This window comes from Labeo rohita, chromosome 13, assembly GCF_022985175.1.
Source record: "Labeo rohita strain BAU-BD-2019 chromosome 13, IGBB_LRoh.1.0, whole genome shotgun sequence".
Taxonomy (NCBI): Eukaryota; Metazoa; Chordata; class Actinopteri; order Cypriniformes; family Cyprinidae; genus Labeo; species Labeo rohita.
Window position 1 is genome coordinate 12,499,242 of NC_066881.1, and position 20,037 is coordinate 12,519,278.

The window sequence follows — 20,037 nt, forward strand, 5'->3', positions numbered from 1 at the left end:
CATGATTTATTTATTATTATTTTTATTTTTAAAGATTTCTATATCATTATTGTGAATTTATCGTGAGTCCACAATAATTAGTGAAATGTAGTGAAAAATCTGATATAGTGACAGCACTAGTTAAAACAATTGAGAATGAAACAAATTGGATTTATTTATGATGAACATACTCAGTTTATTCGTACAATCACAGAAATCGCATTCTTGGTTCATTATGTATAACAAACATACATTAGTGATGGAAATTTTGCATGCAATTAAAATACATTAATCTTAAATTTAGACCTAAATCTTTTTTTTATATATATAAACAAGAACAGCTTGTACTTGAGGGTGAGATTCATTTTTGAGTAAACTATCCCTTTAATGGAAATGCGTATGGTTTTGTGCACCTGAAGCCAACCATATCCTCGACTGTTGGAGCTCTTTCCAAATAAATGAGCGGCTAGACTGCATTGGGTTTTTATCAGACTCCAGACTAATGAGAATAAATGAACATGCAGTCCCGTCTCTCTAGTACTCCAGCATGGCCATCTGTCCAAATCAGAGAGCGATTGGGTCGGGGACTAGCTAGGAGCACTGACAGCAGCTGGTAAACTACACCAGGTACACAGGGACTGTGGCGGGGCCCACAGTTTTAAAGGGCGGCTATTGATTTTTGAGCTCATCTGGTCTGTGATGGACATCTGCACATTAGAGTGGCGCTCTGGGCCACCATGAACTGGTGTGAGCTGCTGCTCTCCCCTGGCCTCCACTGCCAAAATCCATGAAACAGGAAAACAGGATTACAGATCCTGTTCAGACTGATCTTTCAGTGCTCTGACACAGTGCCACAATTCACAGACTCTTCAAAAGCATTACAAAAATGATTTTTTAAATAAAGTAAGGCTATAAAAAGGCTTGTATAAGTTGAAGGAAAAGTCCACTTCCAGAACAACAATTTACAAATAATTTACTCACCCCTTGTCATCCAAGATGTTCATGTCTTTCTGTCTTAAGTCGTGAAGAAATTATGTTTTTTGAGGAAAACATTTCAGGATTTTTCTTCATATAATGGACTTCAATTGTGCTGCTGATTTTAAACTTCCAAAATGTAGTTTAAATGCAGCTTCAAAAGGCTCTAAACGATCCCAACCGAGGAAGAAGGGTCTTATCTAGTGAAACGATCGGTCATGTTTTTCAAAAAATAAAAATTTGTATACTTTTTAAGCACAAAAGCTCACGTAGCACAGGCTCTGGGATGCACGTTCTTGAATGATTCGTTCATTTGGAAAGGATCTTTAATATGACTCGGGAAGAATGAGTCGTCTCGAGGAGCGATTCGTTCAGTCACGTATGCGCAACATACTATAAGGTTCTGTACTGGAATTAGTTCACCTGTTTCGAGTCGTTTTTTCGAGTCATTCATTCATTTTATGGGGCTGTCATGTAATGAATGAACTCAAACTTGAAAACTTGTCAGATAATATTTTAAGAGGTGACATGAGCTAATCATAGACTAAAGGCCCAGGTAAACAATGAATTAATTTTTTCTGTTTCTTATAGCATTACAGTTTTGTCTTGTTTGTGTAAGCAGTAGATGTGTTAGGGAAGTAACACGTAACATTTTAATTATATTTTGCTAAAATGAACAAAATGACTCGAAAAAAAGATTCATTCATTTTGCTGAACAAGACTCAAAGGTCTGAGTCTGTAAAATGATCCGAACTTCCCATCACTATTACGAATCACGTCTAAGTTCATCGTCTGTGTACTCCATCTCAAAAAGGCAGAATGTGAAAAACTCCATCTTATTTTCTCCTACAACTTCAGAATCGTCCGACATCGTTGTAGCTTTTTGTTTGTAAACAGCGTTTGACTTACTTGCACTTTGTTAGTGTTTGCTCGTTCACTTTGTAAACACTGGGTCTGTGGTTCTGTGCGACCTTTCGACGTGATTCAATAGTACGTGAACGCGCATCCCGGAGCCTGTGCTACACAAGCTTTTGTGCTTAAAAAGTATACACATTTTAATTTTTCGAAAAAAATGACATTTCGCTAGATAAGACCCTTCTTCCTTGGCTGAGATCGTTTAGAGCCCTTTGAAGCTGCATTCAAACTGCATTTTGGAAGTTCAAAGTCAGAGGCACAATTGAAGTCCATTATATGAAGAAAAATCCTGAAATGTTTTCCTCAAAAACCATAATTTCTTTATGACTGAAGACAGAAAGACATGAACATCTTGGATGACAAGGGGGTGAGTAAATTATTTGTAAATTGTTGTTCTGGAAGTGGAGTTCTCCTTTAAAAGGAAAGGAAAAACATTCTAAATGTTGTTTGCAGAAGCCTTAACTTTATGGTTTAGGGTGTAAATATACCATTTTATGAACACCAGTTCATGCTTCCTTCTTTGTGCACAGAAAGTATTGTTGTAGATTCATAAAATTAAAGTTAAACCACCCATGTTACATGGACTATTTTAACAATGTCCTTAGTACCTTTCCAGGTCATGAATGTGATAGTTGCATTGCTGTTTATGCAGGGTTAGAAATCTCTCAGATTAAATCAAAAAATATCAAAAATATAACAACATGAGGGTGAGTAATTAATGACAGAATTTTCATTTTTGGGTGAACTGTCCCTTTAAGACAAAATAAAGTTACATCAGAAGAGCACAATGAGATATGAAAAAAATAAATGGCCCAGATTAACACGGTTTCCATCAGTGCCAGTATTTTACCCCCACTCCAAATGTTCACGTAAGATGTCACTGCTGGTGGGCGGAGCTCCGTCTCATGATTCCCAGGTGCGCAAATCTGCAGTTCATCATGGTACAATCCTGGATAGCACTAAACATACACACATACATTCACCATCATTCCCAGATATAAAATCTAAATATTGTTATTTATAAAATCACAGTATGAACTGAAGGCGAAAGGCTTAAACATCGCCAGCTTTTCTCTGATTTTTCCCTCAAGGTTCTGTCTCGCACAAAGAAATGACTGCATACAAAAAAAGCATGCAATACATCACTGTATCAAAGCTCTAAAAATATCCCGTCTCTGCGCTCACGACCAAACTATAGGTACAAAGCAGTCTCCCACTCACATAGCATGCAAGACAGCACGTGTATGAGCAAGCTTTTGAGCATCAGAAATGGATGAGAGCTCTCAGATGGGCTTTGAATTTATATCGCTTATTACAATGTGATCTCTGAAGATAGCAAAATCTTCTCACACTCATAACGTCAGTTCAGTCTATCACAGTTCCCTAAATAAGACTGTGAGACTGAGCCACGAGGCTGCCTGCTGGAGATTTGAGCTCAGTATTATAGTTTTTAACTGTATCATCACCATACTCACTATCAGAATGTCAAATCTGTGTGAATTTCAAATGAGACAGATGACTCAACCTTTAAAGGGATAGTTCAGCCAAAAATGAAAATTGTGTCATCATTTACTCACCCTCATGTTTTCCAAACCCGTATGACAGACTTTCTCCTGTGGAACAGAAATCAATTATAGAACACTCATATTTTGAAGAATGATTCAAAAGATTTTGTCCATACAATGAATCCAACAACACTGAACCCCACTGACTTTCAATGTATGGAAACAAGACATTTTTTAAATATCTGAATTTTTAAAAGCATACAAATGGAGGGTTATAGAAAGGAAGGGAGCTGATGGTCATAAAATTTATTAGCATGGCTTTACATTCATAGCAAACAGAGACCTAGTTTTGCATGTACATGAGGCTGTGTGTAACACTGGATTGTCAGAGCCGTAATGAGTCCCATGAGAATGACCAGCTGTCTTCCAGCCAGGAAATCCACTTTACACCAGTTACTTTTCTCTTCCTTAACTCCTCTCTTCCCTTGCCCATCTCCCTCTCTTTCGTTTTCTCTCTCTTTTTCATATCCCTCTGAGCTGTGCCAATGGTTCAGCCTTCTTAAAGAGCAGCTTCACTAACACCTGCTCAGCAGTGCCCTGACACACACACACACAATCACACACACACTGTTTAACAATACTACACACTGGACAGCACATTCACAAGACCCACACTTTAGTTAATTGAATGTTAACAAAAGCATGGCATTCTTTAAAGTATACAATATGAACAAATGTACGTGTTCAAACACTAGCCATAAGTATTTCATGATCATTTAATTTCAACATTATTTGTATTAAAGTTAGCATGAAAACGTTATTCTTACTAAATGTGAGATACATTGCGAATGATACATCCATGTGTGTTTTCCTTTTCTTTCATAGTTTTTTTTTTTGTAGCTTGTAGGTTTTAATCAAAATGTCTTAAATATACCTTTTAGTGAAAATAAACTTCTTTCCAGTGACATATACGGCATTTTGTCTTCATAAACTCCCACATCTCAAATTCCAAACCTGGGGTGCGTTTCCAAAAATCATCATTAGCCAACTGTGGTTGCAAGTTCCGTCCTTACCAACATGATTCAACGATTCAGTGTTTTCCGAAACCATAGTTCAAATGAACATTTGCAAACAGCGTTGCAAACTTACATGGTTGGAACAGCTCTCGACCTGTGGTTAGAAGCATAGTTCTTTGTTAATAAGACATATGGGCTCAATAAATTATGTCCTTGAGCACAATAAACAAGCTAATATGCAGTCAAATCTATATCTTCCATTCTATCTAAATATAAATGCATTTTAATCTATGTATTTTTTGCTGCATTTTAGAGATCTCTAATCAGTTAAATAGCAGAAGTTATTACTCCACCAAATTAACAACGCCCTGACATTGTTCAACTAATGTTGTGACCGTGTTTGGGAAACAGTTGTGACTAGCTAGTTAGTTTGCACAACAATGCATTGTACTATGGAGGTTAATCAGCGAGTTATGTCGTTGTACCTACCCGATAGTACGAACAAAACTAATCTGAGATAAAAATGCAATCGCAAGTATGCCGTTTTAACTTGTTTTTTGATCTCTCCTACTTCAGCTCTTTCATTGTGAGTCATGTTTTTCACAAGATTTGTACCCAATGATTTTGCATCATTAGTCCAATTCGCTACCAAGCTTGTTATGTCCAGAAAGCAAAACATATAGTGCTGTGATCAAAACTGTATATGAAAATGATTACAAGTGCTCACTGTTTTACTGCCTCTAGTGGACATTTCTGATGGAAACTGCAGTGATTTGTACTTATCTTGCTAGAAAGTTTCCACAGGTCAGGATGCAAAATCGAGTCAATAATGATGCATAGAACCAAGTCCCTACCCGATTTTTTTCTTTTCTGATAATCCGTCACATTCAGGTGTATGTCACAATAAGGAAAAAAGGTCTGTCGCTACTTCCATTTCATCGCATTTTTAATAGGGAGTTGGTCCCTCCTAATAGCCTTCATTTGTCTGGGAAAGCTTCCAATAGATGTTGGAACATGGATGCAGGGATTTTCTCCTAATCAGACACGAGCACAGTGAGGTCAGGAACTGATGTTGGGGGATCCAGTCTGGTTAACAGTCCAGTTGTGTTGATGTCATTTCCAGTCAAAACACATTTCACACTAAAGACTCTGAGTGGCAAACAAGTCTTGATATCAGCCTGCTACATATTTCTCAGGCATCTGCGCATTTCGTAATTCAAACTATACAATTATCACTCACATGAACTAATACTGATTTGCCTCAGATTTCAGGCTTCTTGCTGCCGTTCTCCAGAAAACCGGGCCTAAAGTCACGTAGTGTGTGGCTGCCATAAGCAACTTTAGCATTTATAGAACCTCCTTCAGACAATTCACACAGAGCACATTTTGTATTCTACTGCACTGCTTTTCCATTGTTTTTATATGTAAACATGCACTAGAGATGAACATGTTTTACATGCATCAACGTCATCTTTATCTTCCTCCATCCTCCTGTATTCCTTTAAGGATGTGACAAACATTTCATACCCTCCAAACTCATGAAATCCACTCCACGTACCACGCTTTCAGCTTTCCACCTCCCATATATGAACAGCATGCTGTGAATGTGCAAAATGACTGACAGGTGAACAGTGCCTCAAAATGTAGAATATATATCTCAGTGGTGTGCACTGGTGTTCTGAAAACTTTTTGTTTTTTATTAAATGTAAATTCATGTCCCACACAATTTCTTGGTTAAACAGAACATTACTTACACTATCAATAAAAGAAACATTCTGTTTTATATTTTAACAACGTAATCAATTTATTCAATAAATTATTCAATTTATTAAAGCCAGGTATAAATCTCATCAAGTTTTTATATTTTTGGCTAAACTATAACTCAAAGCAGTAACAATTTAAACATATTTGTGAATGTATGTTCAGCTATTCTTTTTAATAGTTAACTTTTAACTATTTTTGAATTGTTCACATTACTAGTCATCAAAGCTCATTAAATATATCTCACAGACAAAGAAATTTACTTTCAATTTCACCAAGCTGATTTGTTTTTAGGCCATTTCAAGTCTTATTTTGATGTAATCTAATCTAATTGTGTGATGTGTTTACTTCCTTTTTTAAATTAGTCTTTCTATTAACAAACACACAGGGCGGGATTTATCGCATGAACTAATCGCAGCAGATCACATCCAGTCACATCCAATCATATTGTGATGGAGGCACTGCCTCTTCTCACGTGACTTTTCCCCATTCATTCTCAATTACCCCCCACCAAACTCATGGCACGCTTTAGTGGGTCTGTTTAAACTCAACATGCTCAGGGGAGGCCAGAGAGATGTGGAAAGGTCCATGAGCCGGGACTCGAACTCGGGACGCGCTGACCATAAGGCTATCTTATCTTAAGTATAGATCATGTTCCATGAAGATATTTTGTAAATTTCCTACCATAAATATATCAAAACTTAAGTTTTGATTAGTAACATGCATCGCCAAGAACTTAATTTGGACAACTTTAAAGGCGATTTTCACAATATTCTGATTGTTTTTGCCCCCTCAGATTACAAATTTTCAAATAGTTGTATCTCAGCCAAATATTGTCCTATCCTAACAAACCACATATAAAGATTTCAGATGATGTATAAATCTCAATTTCGAAAAACTGACCCTTATGACTGGTTTTGTGGTCCAGGGTCACATATGGCCACGTATCAGGGTAACTGACCAAATTGTGATGTAAGTGCAAACCCTCTATATTTTGAGAAGACCCTGCCTCCCTTAAAGAAACGCCCCTGATATATATCAGGGTATATATATAAGTCTTGTCTGCTTATGGCTGAAATACCACCATAGTTCTGTTTTGTAAGGGTAGTATTTTCTCACTTCCATCAACCCAAACCCACTGAATGACCCTCAAGCCGCACATTAGACCAAACAATCACACAGAATCAGAGAAGAGAACAGGGTGAGTCAACAGAGAGGGTCAGTATTTACAGTTCCAGCCATACAGCGATACCATCCTGATGTTTTTTCACTTTAGTCAGGCCCAACTGGGCACCGAAGCAGTTTACAGTACACCACAGAAGCGTCACTACATGCCAGCAGTTAGAGAATTATACACGGCTGTCATCGGTTCCTCATCAACTCACACATGATCCGGGACGTGTTTGCGAGCAGTATGCTTAACCCGCGTGAGTCTGCATCACACACACCTGATGGATTGCATGTGTAAAGCGGATCCCGCTGAGGCCCCAGGGCTGGCATATACACAGCAGATCTCGTAGACGTTTCGCAGTGAGTAAGCGATCCTATTGCAGCATTTCAAACTCAAGCCAGGGCAAACCTCAGAATATCGAAACTGCTGCATGTGGTCTTTTTCCTACGCAGGCCATCGCTGTTTGTTTTTCCTCAGCTCCTCTGGATTCTCATGACTTGTGGAGATCATCGTTACCGGCCTATAAGCGTTCCTCTTACTGACCACAATGGTTGGCATGGTAACCACGTTTCCCGGCCTCGGTGCCAGGGTTCTGGTGACTGCTGGCGCCATGGCGACGCAGGCTAACTGAGGGGAACGGGGAGTAAAGAGGTGATGTGTTTGTAGAGGAGTTTGAGGAACAATATTATTACAGGCAGACTGGGAACTCATGGTGAGAGAGGAGTTTGCTTGAGTGCAGTGTGTAGTTCAGCGTGCCATCCAATAATATCCCTGCAGTTGGAAAACACACAGTCACATCGAGGACAAGAGACAGAGAGAGCTTATGGTGATATTAAGCCCATCATGTGAGCCACAAAGGCCTACTGGTTCACTGATACTGTCCCCTGCCATAACAGTTTCAGTTCTGCTGTTTTCCCATTACAGAGTTACTCTGCATGAGCCCAACAAAATGACAAATATGAATGAGACAAATTATAAAAGATCTAAAATGACAGAGTGGTAGAGCTTGTCATACACTGCCCCCTAGTGGTCAAACATGCACATGTGATGTGTGAAGACTGACACAGAAGAGAACAGTGTTCTCATAGCTTCATAAAGCTACGGTTGAACCACTGACGTCACATGGACTATTTCACCGATGTCCTTACTATCGTTCAGGGCCTTGAACGTAGTAGTTGCGTTGCTGTCTATGCAGGGTCAGAAAGCTCTCGGATTTCATCTTAAATATTTTGTGTTCTGAAGACGAATTAAGGGCTTATGGGTTTGGAACGACATGAGGGTGAGTAAACGGACAGAAGTTTAGTTTATTTAGTCACAATATACTTTTGAATGGCCATTTATGGAAAAGTCACACAGAGTATACAGTTTTGGTATCTACCAACAGGTGCTTACAGGACCATGATAGCCAGCCAAAACTTAACCTATTGATACACACCCACCACCCTCATTTATCCCAAACGGGCCCGTAGGCTTCTCTGGTGCAGTCTGTTTAAACAGAAGCAAAGCAAAACACAACACAACACGGCTCCGCTCGTCATGCCCAGCTGAAATCTCAGTGCCCCACAGTTTAGTGCGAGCCAAGCGAGCTGGAGAGAATGAAGTGAAGTGTTCTTTCCTGACGTCAGCAACATCTCAGTGTCGTAAGTCTAGTGTAAATGTTTGCTCCGTGAGCATTCTCCAGCCTCCATGCACTCTTTCCACTGCGTTCTCGAAAAGAGACACAACTTTTTTCCCACCAAAACACGTCTCTCCACAGACAAACTTTCAAAACAGTTTTATTTGATGTGTAATTCCATCTCAGGTCGACACAAGTGCATAATAAATCTTACACACACTGGCACTTTGTGTCGACCGCCATGTCTTTTTGCACAACTCCGAAGAAACATGTAACAAATAAAGCAACAATCTATGGAACACAGACGCTGTTTCTTCTTCAGAGTAAAAAATAGAAAAGGAAACTTTTAAATAGGCCACAATATGAGATGTAAACTCATCATTACCCTTTATTTTTTACTCTGAGGTAAACAGGTTTTTAGTAATGGAAGCACGTATAGTACATTTGTGCATGTGCACATTGACAATTCATTATTGGCTTTTTTACTTAGCAAAATTCTGGTACAAATCTGTACCCCTTCTCAAAAAACTTTACAACAAAATTTCATTGCACCAAAGTACATTCAACAGGCATCTCTCAGGAAAGCGCAGCGAAAGTGCTTATGTGAAATATGTTCTGCCATTCAATACAGTGCAATATGAGTAAATACACAGCTGCTACAGTGATACAGCATGATGAGTGACCTCTGATTGATGTAAACGCTTCATACATGCTCTCAAACATTCTGTGGTCCAAATATGTGAACAAAAGAAAACCAACAAAGCACATTCTTTCTAGACAATTTAACGAAACAGAGCAAATTAAAGGTATTATTATTGTTATCTAATTACGGAAGCCTGTTTCCACCACTGAATAAAAAGGCAATTGCAACTTTTTCACAATTCTTTTTCTTGCAATTACAACTTTACATCTCACAACTGTGACTTTTTTTTTCTCAGAAATGTGAGATATAAACTTGAAAATGCAAGTTTTAAAGTCAGTATTGTGTGATAAACTCGCAATTGCAAGAAAAAAAACAGAACTGCGAGATTTAAATTCACAATTCTGACGAAGTTGTAATTCTGAAAAAATAAAGTCAGAATTACGAGATATAAACTTAAAATTCTGCCTTTTTTTGCAGGATATAAACTTGCAGTTGCAAGTTATAGCCAGTATTATGTGATATAAACTTGCCATTGCAAGAAAGAAACTCAGAACTGCAAAATTTAAACAATTCTGAGAAATAAAGTCAGAATTACAAGATATAAACTCACAATTCTGCCTTTTTTTTCTCAGAATTGCGTGATATAAACTCGCAGTTGGAGTTATAGTCAGTATTGCATGATATGTACTCAATTCTGAGAAATAAAGTTGCAATCCTGAAAAATAAAGTCAGAATTACAAGATATAAACTCACAATTCTGCCTTTTTTTTCTCAAAATTGTGTGATATAAACTCACAGTTCCAAGAAAGAAACTCAGAACTGCAAAATTTAAACAGTTCTGAGAAATAAAGTCAGAATTACAAGATATAAACTCACATTTTTTTTCTCAGAGTTGCATGATATAAACTTGCAGTTGCGAGTTATAGCCAGAATTATGTGAGATAAACTCATGATTGCAAGAAAAAAACTCAGAACTACAAGATTTAAACACAATTCTGAGAAACAAAGTTGCAATTCTGAGAAATAAAGTCAGAATTACAAGATATAAACTCACAATTCCGCCTTTTTTTCAGAATTACAAGCTATAAACACAATTCTGGCTTTTTTTTCTAAGAATTGCATGATATAAATTCACAGTTTCAAGTTATAGTCAGTATTGCGTGATATATACTCACAATTCTGAGAAACAGAGTTGCAATTCTGAGAAATAAAGTCAGAATTACAAGCTATAAACACACAATTCTGCCTTTTTTCCCAGAATTGAGTGATATAAACTGGCAGTTGCAAGTTATAGTCAGTATTGTGTGATATAAACTCACGACTGCAAGAAAAAAACTCAGAACTACAAGATTTAAACACAATTATGAAAAATAAAGTCAGAATTACAAGATATAAACTCACAATTCTGCCTTTTTTTCCTCAGAATTACAAGATATAAACTCAGTCAGTATTGTGTGATATGAACTTACAGAAAAAAAACTGAGATATAAACTACAAATAAAGTTGCAATTCTGAGAAAGAATTGCAAGATATGAACTCACACTTCAGACTTTTTTTCTCAATTTTTTACAGTTGCGAGTCAAAATTGAGATATGAACTCGCAATTCTGAGAACATATCTTTTTCGTCTCAGACTTTACATCTCATAATTCTGAGAAAAAAGGTCAGAATTATGAGTTTAAATTTCACAGTTGCAAGAAAAAAAATCTGAATTGCGAGTTTCAATTCTGGAAAAAAAAAAAGTCAAAATCGCAAGATGTAAAATTGCAATTGCAAGAAAAGTCAGAAATTACCTTCTTTTTTAAAAATTCTGTGGTGGAAATGGGCTTTCATACATATCTAATGGAATTGTAAAAAATGTTTTAACAATACACTAGCCCCACCTCCTCACTGTTCTAACTGGTCAGTTTTTTTGCGTACAAAGCCTTATCCAAAAATGTGACTTCTGTCTTTAGTAAACATTTGTTTTAAATAAAAATTACTTACAGCAGCTTTAAATTCAGTGCATTACTATTATTTTTTGCTAAATGTGACCGACACAGCTACATGAAGTGCTATATGAACATATCAGCATCTGTGTATTTTAAAATACTGAGATTGTTACATACTGAGAACAAGAATTACATAAAGCAATAGTGTGTAGATGAGCAGTGCTTGTAGCTTAAGCAACTTCTCCATGTCTCCTCACATATTTTATGAGTTTAAAAAAAAGGGAGAGAGAGAGAGCATGACAGAGCTCCTTGCCTATTACTTAAACATAAACAAAGCATGCACCATTTAATGTTTTTAGATTGCTTTCAGCACTGTTATGTCTATAAAGTCACTCCAGACAACATACAATATATACATCATATGTAATCTTTCACCACGCTACACACCTAAAATAAAAACACTCTTGCAGTAGCCGGTCAGAGAAGAGCTGTTGAACTTGTGTCAGCACAAGAAGCCCTCTTTACACAGAGCAGTGTCCTCTTACCAGCCCACATGGATTTACTTACAGGGCAACATGATTTACTGTGACTCTCCCTCCAGCTATTCAGCCCACTTCAAGTCCTCACAGGTTATTATTGTAGACCGCATAATTTCTAGTCATTTTTTAGTCTGGGTGTCCGACTGTTTGAATTTAAGCCACTTATTATAAGCTGACTGTTTTCTGCAGTGGCTGTGTATACATATGTCAACCAGCACTAATATGTAACACTTGGGACAGTCTGCTGTCAGTTCCCTACACAAAAGCTGTCACTGAGGCGGTACTTTTTCCACATTTGTACCTTATTTACTCATAAAAGGTGCATATTAGTACCATGAAGGTACACGTTAGTTCAAGTGTACCTATTAGTACCTAAATTATACACATTAGCACCTTTTTAAAGGGTACCACTGCCCGTAGTGACAACTTTTGTACCTTTTATTTCTGAAAGTTTATAATCCACTCATGAATGCTCATAGTATTTGGAACTGGTGCAAGAACATTTATAATATTAGAGGTCAAGCAATGCACCAAACTGTGTTTGACTTAATTGCAGTGTTACAAATAAGAACTTGTCGACATGGCTGTCATTACTTTTATTGTCTAAGGCTATAGCGCCACCTAGTGGTCTGGCCAATTTTGCTATACATCAAATGAACACGAATGGGACAGGTCTTAACACGATCTAAAAACTTCAGTGTTTTATCATACCCATCTAATGGATTAATCAGAAAAACAGAGAACTGTCCGTGCATGCAAATTTGAAATGTTGTCTTCAAACATCTTTTCTTTCTTATAAAATGTCTTCTGAAGTATCAGAAAAACAGCAAAGTGCAGTCTAACTGAACTTCTGTGCAGTTTAATCTCATATACTAGTCTAGTTTAAGTGTGCTTTATAATCTCAGAAGACTCTTCTCTCCTTATTGTCTCATACAGTCCTATTTTCACTTCAGCAGAAGCTGTTTAAGCAGTGTTTCTGAGGCCATGTCCACACTAATACGGTTTTGTTTGAAAACACATCTTTTTCTCTCTGTTTTGGCCTTCCGTCCACACTGACGGGGCATTTTTGGTCAAGGAAAACAGAGCTTTTTGAAAACGCTCTCCAAAGTGGATCAATTCGGATGTGGGTAAGTCTGTATCATATCAGTGAGTTTTTACACATGCGCAGTATGGCGAATATAACGTTTTCCTACGTTTCAGTGTGGATGAGAAACATTTGGAAAATGCTTGAAAATGCTAGTGTGGACGGAGAGTGTTTTAAAACGAAAACTTTTATGTGAAATAAATAAATAATAAATAAATGAAAACAATAATAATAATAATAATAATAATAATAATAATAATAATAATAATAATAATAATAATAACAAATCTGCATCTAAATTTAAGTTACACTTGAATTTATACTACACAGCCATATGAAATTGAAGATACACTTGAATTATAATTATATTACAAATAAATTAATTGAATTGTTACTTCAGAGAAGACAGGTTGGATCTGAGACTGATACTGTGCCGTCAGTGATTTCAGGTGAATAATGCAGCAGGTAGGGCCCTATGAAATGTTTTATTTTTTTCCCCAAATTCTGTTCTGAATTAAAAAAAAAATTTTCCCCATGTTAATTTTTCTGGATTCAGTTTTTTTTTTTTTTTTTCATTTTAATTTTTCTAGATTTTGATTTAATGGTTAAATAAAATTATTAAATCAAAAAGCATGTCTAATTGATTGAAATGATTAAATTTACACAATTTAACAGCAATTTATTAAAAGTTTAACAGAAATTACGTTTTAAGGCCCTATGACATACGATCGATTTAACTTTTATTTATTTATTTATTTATTTATTTTTACCAAATTTCAATAATTAAAAGCATCTCTAAATAATTGATTATATATATATATATATATATATATATATATATATATATATATATATATAATTATAATTATTTTATTTCTTTAATTTTTTTTTTTTTTTCCAGAAACACTAAAAAAGTGTTTGATTTAAGTGTACTGACCAACTTTTGATTTATTCATCCAAAAATTTGACATATTCCATGACATTCCTCATTATGCGGTAAATTCCATTTTTAAGATTGGATTCAGTCCGTGTTTTCCGCATCTCGGAAATCATAGGGCCCTAAGCAGGGGGTAAAAAGCAATTCCATGATAAAAAAAAAAGTAAGACAAAATGATATATGAAACATGAAAATGCACATGGATTTGAGTCAAAACTAAAGAAAAAAGTATACAACTTAAAGATCAGTTTGATTTTATTAGACTTTGGAACCACTGGTATGTAAATAGTATATTTACATAGGTAGTATGAACAATAAAATAAAATAATTATTTTACGTCATACGTCATTCTGATTTTCAATTACATTTTTGCACGTATCACTCTCATTTTCACCCATTATTCAGTCTACAGGTTAACTAGCGTAACAGTATTTAGGTTTTGAACCTTCTAAAATACAGGACGGTCAAGTAAATACCATTAAAGACACAATGTACAGGCCATAAAAGGAAAAAATAATAAATCAAATTAACTTAAATTTGCTTAAGCAGTAAATTAGTTTCCATCATCTCTTTACTCCCTTTCATCTGTGGTCACTTTTATGTGCACATGCACTGTCTTTTATAAATTAATCTGAATGCAAACTCAATTTAAAATTGCAAAACAAAACACAATAAGCAAGGTATTTTTATACCTTTCTACAATATTCACACTTCGTCGCATCTATCACTTTAAAAATTAAAGTGTGCGTTTCCTCAAAATATCTCTTAGAGTGCAAACAGACATTACATGCATCTTCCTGAGTCTAGATCGACACGCCAAAAATGGGGGGAAAAAAAATAAAGCTCTTAATAATTATAGTGCAATTACACGTCAGCATAAAATACTTGCTCTAAAAAACAAACATGGACTTTTAATATTCTTATAATACTAATTAATGAAAATATTTTAAGGCCTAAACGCCATTACTGTAGTTAAGGGTCCCCTAGGTAAATCATAGACAGTTTACCCCCCAAAAATGACAATCCTGTCATCATTTACTCGTCCTCAAGTGGTTATAAACATATGACTTTTTTCTCTTGTATGGAAAAGAGCAGCATGAACATTCTGCTAAACATCTCATTTTGTGTGTTACGCAATAAGAAAACATGAGGGCGAATAAATAATGACCAAATTGTAATTTCTGGGCGAACTATCCTTTTAAGGGACACGATGTGAAATAGGCACCCAGTCTCTCTCTCTGAGACACAGCACAGGAACAGTGTTTTGAGGTTAGACATGCTGGTCCCTCGCTATGACATGTTTAGGGTTAAGATGATGTATCCCCTGCCTTATGTGCCCTGTGAAACTATGCTACCAGACTCCAGTGAGCATGCGAGTCTCATGCTGATGGACACATTCCAGTTAGTGTAGGTGCTCTGCTATGAGAGCTGCCGCTCTCTCCATGTAAGGAGTGAGGGATCATCCAGGTCACTAGCTGAGCCGTACCCTGATTCTGTCTGCGCTGACTTCCATTTTTCTCTTTCAGGTACCCAGCAGAACTTTGTCACACATACAAATATTCACAAACACAGTTCATCTATCATTTACCCAAGCTAGCTAACAGAGATGCCCACTGCACAGATATTTACAATGCAAATACCAGCAATTATTAATATAGCTATATCTCAATTTAAGCTTATTTTGGATAAGGGATATTGATTACTAAGGCCACAATGTAAGTGTGATGCTGAAATCAAAGATAAAAGTTAAATAAAAAACTGGATTTGACTCAGCCATCTTCAAGTCTGTACAAAAGCTTCTGCCCTGAATTAAGCTCAAGTGCTGAAGGGATACGTCCCAATATTATTTCAGACTTTTGCTGAAAGCTGCAGTGCTTGGTGACTTGAATGTGTATGTACAAGTATAAATCAAGCATAATATCTGCAACAAAGCTTCTTTGGTTATTAAATAAACATGAGTGTGATATCAGCATCATCTAACCAACATTCAAGAATCTCATGAAGCTTGTGAACTGAAAAGAAATACAAACAGGACAATAAAAGGGGACGAGTAGTGGAATGATGGTGACAGGTGATGTGATGTGATGTGCAAAGAGAGGAAATGACCTCAGATCACAGGAAATGACATCACTGCCATGTTGTAAGATTATGAAAATAATAACGTTTACGTTTTATAAATTAATTAAAAAAAAAAAAAAAAAAAAAAAAAAAGGCTGATAGTTGCACCCCAAACTCATGCTAATGGTTGCACTTATGTCATTATATCCAGCCGCTCAAATAAACAGTCCGATTTGTGCCAGAAAAGACACATTTGACATTTAAGTGGGTCTTTTTGTAAATATATGATCCAATATTCTTTCAAAATTTATTTTTGAATTTATGGAGCCTCTAATAAAAGATATGATGGCCATTAATTACAGGAAACCTGGGTATTAAGACTTGTATGGCTTAAAATAACATAACTGTTGTCTATTACTGAAATATGTAGTAGAAACGCATGAAAGACTAACCTTATTTAAAAAAAAAATCTGTTTATACATATTTTGGACTATGGGGGACACCATTATTTCGATGATATGAAATGGTTGCACTCAGTGAGCTACTGGCGCTACCTGTTGCTATATTTACTTCAACATAACCTGGAAAATAAAATACTGATATGAAGCCACAGCTACTGAAAGAGCTTACAGGCATTGATGGATATAAGCATAGGCTTAAACCAAACCGTATCATAGATTTTTCCTCACAAGAAGTCTAAACGCCCCTTGATATCGAGTGAAATCAAAGCTGGGTGTCATGCCAAGCATTGGTTTGTTTACATGCTGCCAGCATGGCATCTAGCGTTTCTTGTCTCTGCCTTTTATAAGCTCTTTCAGTATCTGTGTTCTACTAAAAGCCTCGAAGGCAGAGCTAAAGTGAGAGAACAAAGATGCGGGTCTTTAGAAGGTTTTATTCATCCAAGGGAATCTTCCCATTCTTTTCTCCTAATAAAAAGACTTACATCGCTTCTCTTGTTGCCCTTTGACTGAAAATTACAACCAAAACCTGCATGTGGCATTGTATTAGTATTTCATTTTTCAAGTTGTGTTGTATTAAAAATAGCAACAGGTAGTGCCAGTAGCTCACTGAGCGAAATAATGGGTTTTCTACTACTTATGTTATATTAAGCCATACAAGTCTTAATATCCACTTTAAGATTTCGTTCACATGACTTAATTTGTTCCCTCATATTAGTTAAATCGTGGCAATGTTGTACTGCTTCATTTCCTGTGTTATTTTAGCTTTAGTTTAATTTAGTGGCGCTCCAAGGTGCCTTACTTTCGTAATTGTATTAATAAATAAATATCTTAATTCACTTATTATACAACAGTCTTATTTGCACAAACCAATTTTAGTTTGTTCTTTGTTCTTTCTTTGTTCTATATATACAGATGAATCCATATGGGAGGTCAGCACTGTTTTTAGTTTCACTCTGAAGCTTTTTAACACATATTCATAAACCTGAAAAGCTTTAAAAGCTTCTGGATCTTTTCCATTCCCTATACGGATAGTCTAGTTTTGGATTTTAGCTGCCTGCTCCTTCTCGACCTTCTCCTTGGCTTTCTCTTTCTCCACCAGCTTCTCCTCCTTCTGCAGCATCACCATAATCTCTGCCACCTGGTTGGTGGAGATATCGATGTCCTCCTTATCAATCAGCTCTACCACCTAACACACAAGCACACATATACCAGATAAATCAATGTCAAACTATAATGCTGATTCAACCAATCAACGAGAGACCGAAGAAGTCCCATCTTGTTACCTTTAAGACATCATCAATGTCTATCTTGCCATCTTTGTTTTCGTCGAGCGCGTCTGCGATGCTTTGCAGCTTGTGTTCAGGAATGTTCTGGATCTGCTTCATGACTGTAATGAGCTCATTGATGCTTATCAGATTCTCCCTGTAGGACATAAACAGACTGCATACAGGGAACGGTTACTTGATAACAAAAGGGGGTAAGATGGTGGAGGACGAGTACGTTCACGAATCAACCAGTCGCATGCCAAGACAGCCGTGCAGGGTTCCCAGAAGAGACGTTCGTGAGAGAAAGAGTTTTTGGAGTCATTAATGAAAAAATGATTCACTAATCTTTGAAAGAAGCCACCGGATGCCTATTTTCCACAAGCGGATATGATTCTTCAGGGTCTTAATGAAAGGTCTATAATATACTTTGGTTAAAAATTCTCAATGGTTGTGGAAAACAACACCCTTTTTACCTTTATCTTAGTGCGTTTAGCCTCGAAACTTGCTAACTAGCACGTTATTAGGAAAGGTGATTGCAGAGATTTATAAAGAAACCCTTATACTCACTTCTGCTGTAGGTGACGCTGGATCACGAATGATTCGCACAAACATAGACGGATATATGTAGATCGGGAGACATTCCCTTCACAAACAAACGTAACCCACTGCGTCTTCAGCGGCTCAGATGTCGGGAGTAAATGATGACCACTATGTTCATTATTACATCCAGCAACACAACACCTCAATCGCTCAATCGGAGATATACTTGTCTAACTTACATCCCTGCTCCGGCATCAAAACAATGGAGGTCGGACTGTTACAGCTGATCTGAGGTAAAACGCTCATGTCAATCAACTATTGTGGGAGCGGCCTCTGTCGGTGTGACGCCACAGAGAATGGCTCGATTTGAAAAAGGGGATATTATTTTTACAGCTTAAAAAACATGGATTTTTATCATTATAGGGTAGATTTGTACATACACTGCCAACACACATTAATGTTTAAACAACTTGAAAAAGTGAACTTAGCATCCGATGACCCCTTTAAGAATTTTGGACTAAATCATACAAGTCTTATTTGCAGAAGACGAAAACAAAAGCCTTAAAATAAGTGATCCGTCTTATACTTGAGAACAAGTAAACAAGATTTCACAGCACAATCCTAATCACACAACTGATTAATTAAAAAAATGCTAGTAAACAAAACGACAAGCGGACTGCTGATGGATTAAAATATTAAATCAAACAAAAATCACACTTCAGACCCCTCAAATTTACTTGGTTAAAAAAATATGGTGTTTAGTCCATATTTTTAAGTTAATGCGACAAACGAAATGAAAGGCGAGAGGTCTCTCCTGTTCTTACCTTGGCAAGTCACTATGTTTCTCAAAGAACAATCTAAAAAAAACAACAACAACAAAAAAGATTTTTAATTGGACTGGGAACCCTTCTGTTTTGGTTCGCGTTTACAACCCGTTTATTCTTCCACCACCATTTTACTGTCGATTGCAACATCATGCATTACTGATGACACACAGAAACCACCATCACCATAACCCAATTCCATACAATGTCATGCAAATCAAGGTCTCTTACCCAATTGGTGGTGTGGTCCCACTGTCCATCTGTCCGTCTAGTACAATCTTGTCCTTCTCCAGCTCATTGATGATCTTATCCATTCTGCCAATCATGCGGTTGACCCGCTTCGACAGACGCTGACTTGCTTTAGACTCCTTCACGACTTTCTCCTGTCCTGTCTTGGATAGCTCTCGCTTGATCTCCTCCAGGTCCTGTAGAGAGACATAGTAGATATCAAGTTCAAATGCTTATGACAGATGAAAATGAACCATTGGTTTATGGTACTCACCTCGCTGTACTCCTGCACATCATCCTTCAGGTCCTCCAGCTCCTCTTTCTCTTTGGTGAGGAGATTCTTCTGCTCCTTCAGTTTGGTGCAGGCATCACTCAGCATGTCAATCTCCTCCTTAGTAATCTCCTCTCCCTGAAAATGACACAGTGTCCATAAACTCTCCCTCCAGTGAACATGCACGCATTTTAATAAATGCACAGCAGTGTTGGGGAACATTTGAATCAGTGGTGGACTACATTAGATGTAAGCTCTGGAAACTGAACAAAATCTAACCCAAATTTAATGAAGAAACACATAAAAAGTGGATGGAAATT

At 36.7% G+C, this 20,037-nt stretch overlaps 1 protein-coding gene across 6 annotated transcripts in view; it reads right to left on the reverse strand.

The window, feature by feature from the left end:
• Positions 1-14,307: 14,307 nt before the first annotated feature.
• The window catches only part of letm1 (leucine zipper-EF-hand containing transmembrane protein 1), a 32,091-nt gene continuing 26,361 nt past the window's right edge, over positions 14,308-20,037 (reverse strand). For 3 of the 6 annotated variants that reach the window (XM_051125648.1, XM_051125647.1, XM_051125650.1), the window contains 5 exons: positions 19,721-19,855; positions 19,450-19,643; positions 19,219-19,251; positions 17,873-18,011; positions 14,308-17,775 (listed from right to left, as the gene is read on the reverse strand). In XM_051125648.1, the coding sequence (XP_050981605.1) occupies positions 17,623-17,775; positions 17,873-18,011; positions 19,219-19,251; positions 19,450-19,643; positions 19,721-19,855 (654 nt within the window). In that variant the 3' untranslated portion in view covers positions 14,308-17,622. The remainder of the gene's footprint in view (positions 17,776-17,872; positions 18,012-19,218; positions 19,252-19,449; positions 19,644-19,720; positions 19,856-20,037) is intronic. The other 3 variants (XM_051125649.1, XM_051125652.1, XM_051125651.1) reach the window with 1 other exon arrangement.